The sequence below is a fragment of the Rhinopithecus bieti genome, unplaced genomic scaffold (genome assembly GCF_001698545.2).
Source record: "Rhinopithecus bieti isolate Rb0 unplaced genomic scaffold, ASM169854v2 scaffold_15296, whole genome shotgun sequence".
Lineage (NCBI taxonomy): Eukaryota > Metazoa > Chordata > Mammalia > Primates > Cercopithecidae > Rhinopithecus > Rhinopithecus bieti.
In genome coordinates this window covers 3,354,399-3,361,882 of record NW_016809075.1, presented here as the reverse complement: position 1 = coordinate 3,361,882, position 7,484 = coordinate 3,354,399, and the positions used below count along the sequence as shown (strand labels likewise).

Below are 7,484 nucleotides of genomic sequence, written 5' to 3'. Positions count from 1 at the left end.
CGGGCCTGGCAGGACGCAGCCCCAGAGCGGCGAGGTGGGGCGGGGCCGGGCCAGGCGGCCGTGGGGCCCCGGGGCGGCGGTCGGGGCTGGTCGGGACTAGCAGTCCGGGGGCCCAGGCGCGCCCTGGGTCCTGGCAGATACTCGGGCTCCCCACTTCTGGCTCTGGGCCCCAGGACAGCGCTGGTCCCACCTCTTCCTGTGCCCTAATATGGGCGGCGGGGAGACACTCTGGGGGCCGCCCCGCCCTCGGTCCTGCCTGCGGACACCCGCCTGTTGCCATGGCGACCAGGCCCCGCTCCTCGACTGCGTCCCCCGCCGTCGGGCCAATGGAACAGTCCCGTGTTGCCTGCCTCCGCGGTCCCCTGCAGGCGCCGCGGGCGGAACCATTGCTTGAGGGGAGAGGATGGTGGCTGGAGGCTTCCGTGGCTGGGCAGGCTCCACGCACCCGGGCCTCCGCGGGGGCTCGCACGCCCAGGTTCCTCTTCCGAGGCGCAGGATGCGGCGGGACCCAGGGCGGGGCGCACGGTCCCGTAGGATCCAAGTGACGGAGACAGGGCCGGGCTCCTTCCCCCGGGGCTGTTGCCACACTTCCTGCCTCGGCGCTCTTTCCCCAGCCTGTTTCTAAGGAAGGGAGTGGGGTTGGGCGACCGCGCCCCAGCCGTCGGGCTGGGTCCAGGCTCCAGGAGCCGACACGGTGTCGGGCAAAGCCCAGGGTCAATAGGGGAGGGTTTTAGGATGGGGGACGGAGAATACAGATGCCTAGGCGGTTACCCACGAGGGGAAGCACCAGTCGTGGAAGATCCAGCAGTCCTGGCGCGCGGGACCCTCAAAGCCCCCTCCTCGCTTGTCAACTGAGTACCCTCTTAGTGTCCGGACCCTTCTGACTCTCCTTCATCCGGGCTTCGCAGATGACCCCAGTGGTCCCCAGTTTCTGGCAGACATGTCTCCATCTTCTACCCTGCATATTTTACCTGCCTCAGTGTACCGCAGGACGCTTACTCGCTTTCTGCATATCTAGATTTCCCCTAATTCCTCCTTCCCAATTACGGGAGAGCCCTCAGACCCTCCCATGGGCTCCTGACCCTACTCATTTCTTGCAATTTAATGGGTCGTGCAGCTCCGCCCACTCGTCCCTTTTGATCTCTCCCCTCCTCCATCCTGTGAAAATTCCAGTCCTGCATCCTTCTGTGCCCGGGACCCCCAGTCAATTCCTGGGTCAGGTGTCTCCTTACCCCTCCCGATTTACCGTGCTTAACCCTCATTCCTGCTTTTTGGGGTCTCCTAATGAATTGTCAGTCCTCCTACCCCTCTCGTATTCTGGGTACCTTAGGGGTTTTTTTCGCACACCCTGAGATCCTCACCCTACTTGCTGCGTACCACGTCCTGGTATTTGTCCCAGTGGACTTCAGTGAAATCATCCTCCTCCCTGAAACCCCTCACTCATGTGCCTGGGCCCCCCAGCACCTCCTTCCATGCGTACCCCGGGGTCCTTTGGGCCCCTCCCCCTGCAGGCCCGCCGAGCCACCCGGCCCGGCCCGTGGCCGCTGTTTACAAGGACACGCGCTTCCTGACAGTGACGCCAGCCGCCTCCTCCCCTTCCCCACGCTCGAAGAGGGGGGCGCGGGGGCCCGGCTCCGGCGACGGCCAATCGGAGCGCACTTCCGTGGCTGACTATCTCGGTATAAAGGCGTGTGGCTCAGGCTGAGCGGCTGGGACCTTGAGAGCGGCCAGGCCAGACTCGGAGCCAGCAGGGAGCTGGGAACTGGGGGAAACGACGCCAGGAAAGCTATCGCGCCGGAGAGGGCCACGGGGGCTCGGGAAGCCTGACAGACCTTTTGCTCACAGCTGCCGGCTGGCTGCTCCCCACCCGCGCCAGCCTCCGAGAACGCGCGACCAGGCACCCAGTCCGGCCACCGCAGCGGAGAGCGCGCCGCTCGCTGCAGCGAGGCCCGGGGCGGCCCCGCAGGGACCCTCCCCAGACCGCCTGGGCCGCCCGGATGTGCACTAAAATGGAACAGCCCTTCTACCACGACGACTCATACACAGCTACGGGATACGGCCGGGCCCCTGGTGGCCTCTCTCTACACGACTACAAACTCCTGAAACCGAGCCTGGCGGTCAACCTGGCCGACCCCTACCGGAGTCTCAAAGCGCCTGGGGCTCGGGGACCCGGCCCAGAGGGCGGCGGTGGCGGCAGCTACTTTTCTGGTCAGGGCTCGGACACCGGCGCGTCTCTCAAGCTCGCCTCTTCGGAGCTGGAACGCCTGATCGTCCCCAACAGCAACGGCGTGATCACGACGACGCCTACACCCCCGGGACAGTACTTTTACCCCCGCGGGGTGGCAGCGGTGGAGGTGCAGGGGGCGCAGGGGGCGGCGTCACCGAGGAGCAGGAGGGCTTCGCCGACGGCTTTGTCAAAGCCCTGGACGATCTGCACAAGATGAACCACGTGACACCCCCCAACGTGTCCCTGGGCGCTAGCGGGGGGCCCCCGGCTGGGCCCGGGGGCGTCTACGCCGGCCCGGAGCCACCTCCCGTTTACACCAACCTCAGCAGCTACTCCCCAGCCTCTGCGTCCTCGGGAGGCGCCGGGGCTGCCGTCGGGACCGGGAGCTCATACCCGACGGCCACCATCAGCTACCTCCCACACGCGCCGCCCTTCGCCGGTGGCCACCCAGCGCAGCTGGGCTTGGGCCGCAGCGCCTCCACCTTCAAGGAGGAACCGCAGACCGTGCCGGAGGCGCGCAGCCGGGACGCCACGCCGCCGGTGTCCCCCATCAACATGGAAGACCAAGAGCGCATCAAAGTGGAGCGCAAGCGGCTGCGGAACCGGCTGGCGGCCACCAAGTGCCGGAAGCGGAAGCTGGAGCGCATCGCGCGCCTGGAGGACAAGGTGAAGACGCTCAAGGCCGAGAACGCGGGGCTGTCGAGTACCGCCGGCCTCCTCCGGGAGCAGGTGGCCCAGCTCAAACAGAAGGTCATGACCCATGTCAGCAACGGCTGTCAGCTGCTGCTTGGGGTCAAGGGACACGCCTTCTGAGCGCCCCCTGCCCCTTTACGGACACCCCCTCGCTTGGACGGCTGGGCGCACGTCTCTCACGGGTCCAGGGAGCAGGCGGTGGGCACCCACCCTGGGACCTGGGGGCGCCGCAAACCACACTGAACTCCGGCCCTCCCGCCCTGCGCCCAGTCCTTCCACCTCGACGTTTACAAGCCCCTCCTTCCACTTTTTTTTGTATGTTTTTTTTCTGCTGGAAACAGACTCGATTCATATTGAATATAATATATTTGTGTATTTAACAGGGAGGGGAGGAGGGGGCGATCGCGGCGGAGCTGGCCCCGCCGCCCGGTACTCAAGCCCACGGGGACATTGGGAAGGGGACCCCCGCCCCCTGCCCTCCCCTCTCTGCAACGTACTGTGGAAAAGAAACACGCACTTAGTCTCTAAAGAGTTTATTTTAAGACGTGTTTGTGTTTGTGTGTGTGTTTGTTCTTTTTATTGAATCTATTTAAGTAAAAAAAAAAAAAATGTGTTCTTTATTAATTTCTGTTGTCTTTTTTTCCAAGCTGGGAGGGCGGAGGGAAAAAAAAGCACTGGTTTGCCCCCAGCTCAGTGCTGTTGGTGGCTCGGTCCTGTATGTGTCCCCCTCGTCGGCTCTTTGCAGGCATCTTGTGGTCCCAACCCGGGAGTCCCACCCTTCCCGCGTCCCCAGATCTCCAGGGTTGGATGGTTGGGGCGCGGGACGCAGTCCAGGGACCCAGTAGCTGAAGGCAGGGTGCTCGGGGCGAGATGCGGAGCGCGCAGGCGCGGCCCCGCCCAGCAGCGCGCGCCGGGGCTTTCCCCGCTGACGCAGCGGAAGCGCTGCCCATACAAGGACCGATTCTGCCCAGTGACGCGACCGCGGTCTCTGGGCAGATTCCGGGAATCCCCTCCCCCGCTCTGCCGGGCAGGGCCACAGCGCCGGGAAGGGGGCCGGGATTTTCCCGGGCAGGCGGCTGCCCGGGCACGGAAAGCCCCAGGCCTGGGTCCAGAGGGCCCGCGGTGGGCGGGCAGCGCTCCTGGGCCCCGGGAGCCACCTCTGTGCTACCTTCAAGACACTGGCGCCTGGGCCCCGCCGCGCCCACGCCCCCTCCGTCTGACCTGACCCGGGCGGAGGGTTGCTGCTGCTTCGGCTGCTTTGCCGACGCCGTCCCCTCTACCCCCACCCCCGCCAGGAAGGGCGGCGCCCGCCTGCCAGCTTCCCCTCCCGGGTGCCAGGCCAGGAGCGGGGCGACTGCCAGGTCTGGTCCTGCCGGGGCGGCTGCTCGGGCCGCTGGGCGCCGCCACCGCCCTCGCGCTGGGCTCCCTCCCGCGCAGCTGGGACACGTGGGGGTGGGGGTGCGGGTGCTGCTGGCACGCCTAGAGGGAGTTTGGCCGGCTTCGGGGCTGGAAGCCCCCAGAACAGTGGAGAAAAACAGGTAGAGAAACCAGACAGGCAGTAGGGTGAGGGGAACAGACACTTCATCAATTCATTTGTGCAATACCTAGAACAACTAGACCCTGGAGACACAGCCTGGACCACACCAGACAAGACAATAAATAAACAAGCAAGCATGGTTCTTCCGAGGTGGTGGTTAAGTGCTAGTAAGAGGAAAAAACACACACACACACACAGAGGTCAAGGTGGCAGTGATGGGGCAGAGAGGAAAGTTGCTTTGCAAAATGGAGTGGGAACATGGACCTTTAATGGGGCAACTTTTTCTTTTTTATGTTTTAGAGACAGGTCTTGCCTTGTTGCCCAGGCTGGAGTGCAGTGGTGCAATCATAGCTAACTGCAGCCTAGACCTTCTGTGCTCAAGCAATCCTCCCACTTCAGCTTCCCAACTAGCTAGAACTACAGGCACACACCACTATGCCTGGCTAATTTTGTTTACCTTTGTAGAGATGCAGTCTGCTATGTTGCCCTGGCTGGTCTGGAACTCCTGGGTCAAGCAGTCCTCCCGCCTTGGCCTTTCAAAGCACTGGGATTCCAGGTGTGAGCCACCGGGCTTGTCTCTCAGTGACTTTTTCTTTTTTTTTTTTTTGAGACAGATTCTTGCTGTGTCACCCAGACTGGAGTGCAGTGGTGCGATCTTGGCTTACTGCAACCTCTGTCTTTTGGGTTCAAGCGATTCTCCTGCCTTAGCCTCCCAAGTAGCTAGGATTATAGGTGCCTGCCACGACGCCCGGCTAATTTTGTATCGTTAGTAGAGATGGGGTTTCAGCATGTTGGCCAGGCTGGTCTTGAAGTCTTGACCTGAGGTCTTCTGCCAGCCTCGGCCTCCAAAGTGCTAGGATTACAGGTGTGAGCCATCGTGCGTGGCTGTGACTTTTCAACAGATTTGAAGAAGTGGGGTCCTGAGAAAATCCTGGGTAGCAACAGCATCAGAGGTAACAGTTTTTTTTTTTTTTTTTTTTTTTTTTTGAGATGGAGTCTCCCTCTGTCATCCAGGCTGGAGTGCAGTGGCTCGATCTCAGTTTACTGCAACCTCCACCCACAGGATTCAAGCGATTCTCCTGCCTCAGCCTCCCAAGTAGCTGGGTCTACAGGCATGCATCATCATGCCAGGCTAATTTTATTTTATATTTTTAGTAGAGAGGGTTTAATCATGTTGGCCAGGCTGGTCTCAAACTCCTGACCTCAGGTGATCTGCCTGCCTTGGCCTCCCAAAGTGCTGGGATTATAGGCGTGAGCCACCCCGCTCAGCTGAGAGCAGCTCTTAAATGGCAAAATTTTTGTAGCCAGGTGAGCCTGTGAAAGAACAGCGGGAAGCCAGCGTGTCTATAATTTGAGTGAACCACAACAGGGCAGATGTTAAGGGAGACTGAGCAGGGGCCTTGGAGAGGAGTGTAGATTAAATTCCAAGGGCGATGAGTGACCCTTAGAGGGTATTAGGTGGGTACCAGCATTAATAGTGGATCCATGGATTAAATGAGCATATTAGCCCTGTTCTGTAGGAGGAAATTGGGGCATAGAATAGCAAAACTACTTGCCTGAACGCACACAATATTAAACTGTACCCCTGGGAACCCTGCCTTGCTGCTAATACCTGCCTCCTAGCCTAACTGCCACCCTCCCACCCCAGGGGCAGACAGGCAATCTTTCCAGCCTGGGCTGGGGCAGAGCTCACAGCAGGGACTCTGCACTCTGCACGTACCTCAGGCTTTCATTCTTGGTTCTGCTCTTAAGACTGGGTCCCCACCCTCTTCCCCATAAGACTAGACTGGGCTGGGTTCCTTCCAGCTCGAGGAAGCCATCTTAGGAACTAGGAACTGGGCCCCACACAGGGGCCTCGGCCCCGAGCTTCACATAACTCATCACCTACAACTTTCACCACGTGCAGTGATCTGGGTTTGCAGTCCTATTTTACTGTTGAAGAGACCCAGAGACGATCACAGCTCTTAAATGGTATTTGAACCCAGGCTGGCTGGTGACAAAATGTGGGCGCTGCCTTGTATGGCCAGATTTCTGGATGTAGGGCATCCTGGGATTTGCAAGGGACAAAAGGCATGCCCTACTCCTCGGAAACCGCCTTGAGCGCAAGGAGGAAAAGAGCAGCCACTGAGCATGTGATAAGACCGCCACCGTGTGGCGAAGATGAGCAACCACAGGGTCAGTTTCCCAAGCCTGAGCCTGGAGAAGGGAGGGTGTTGCAGGGGAGGACGAAAGGAGAGAGCACACCAACACAGATTTACACCTATCCCTAATACTTTATTGGTCACCTCTAGGCCTGTGTGCGGCTAGGTGGGCTCGGGGGAGGGTGTCACTATTCAGCTACTAGGTAGAGGCATGAGAAGGCCTTGGCCTAGCCCTCCAGGGTCCCAGACTATAGGGTTTGGAGGGGCAGGTCTGGCCTTTCCTGGGTCAGCACAGGGCACCCAGGTGGGGGCACAGGTGGACACCCAGCACAGGCACCTAGATAGAGGCACAAGCTTACTATCCGTTGGCTAGCCTAATTGTGTTTGGAGAAATATTCCTTGCTGTCATCCACGTTGGGCTTAATCGTGTCACTGCCAGGCTTCCAGCCAGCGGGACAAACTGTGGGAAGACACAAGGATGCACATGAAAGCTACAGCCCCAGGTTCAAGGTGAAGCAAACAAGGGCCTGTGTTGCAGAAGAAAATGCTGGAAGTGGTCCAGGCCCAGGAATGTGGATATTAAGAGAAGCCCTCCAGCCGGACGCTGTGGCTCATGCCTGTAATCCCAGCAGTTTGGGAGGCCAAAGTGGGCAGATCACGAGGTCAGGAGACCAAGACCATCCTGGCTAACAGAGTGAAACCCTGTCTCTACTAAAAATACAAAAAAAAATTAGCCGGGCGTGGCGGCGGGTGCATGTAGTCCCAGCTACTCAGGAGGCTGAGGCAGGAGAATGGCGTGAACCCGGGAGACGGAGCTCGCAGTGAACCGAGGTGGTGCCACTGCACTCCAGCCCGGGCGACAGAGCAAGACTCTGTCTCAAAAAAA

The 7,484-nt window shown here is 60.2% G+C and overlaps 3 protein-coding genes across 3 annotated transcripts in view; 2 read left to right on the top strand and 1 right to left on the bottom strand.

Moving 5' to 3' along the window:
• Positions 1-7,484, top strand: part of RNASEH2A (ribonuclease H2 subunit A) — a 38,125-nt gene that overhangs the window by 13,497 nt on the left and 17,144 nt on the right. The window lies entirely within an intron of this gene.
• Positions 1,693-3,544, top strand: JUNB (JunB proto-oncogene, AP-1 transcription factor subunit). The gene is given in 2 exon segments (XM_017888414.1): positions 1,693-2,334; positions 2,337-3,544. Coding segments are annotated over 2 exon segments (1,041 nt in total). The 5' UTR covers positions 1,693-1,997; the 3' UTR covers positions 3,041-3,544.
• PRDX2 (peroxiredoxin 2) overlaps positions 6,714-7,484 on the bottom strand; it is a 5,618-nt gene continuing 4,847 nt past the window's right edge. Inside the window, exon 6 of the mRNA XM_017888418.1 lies at positions 6,714-7,058. Within this exon, the coding sequence (XP_017743907.1) occupies positions 6,973-7,058 (86 nt within the window). The 3' untranslated portion in view covers positions 6,714-6,972. The remainder of the gene's footprint in view (positions 7,059-7,484) is intronic.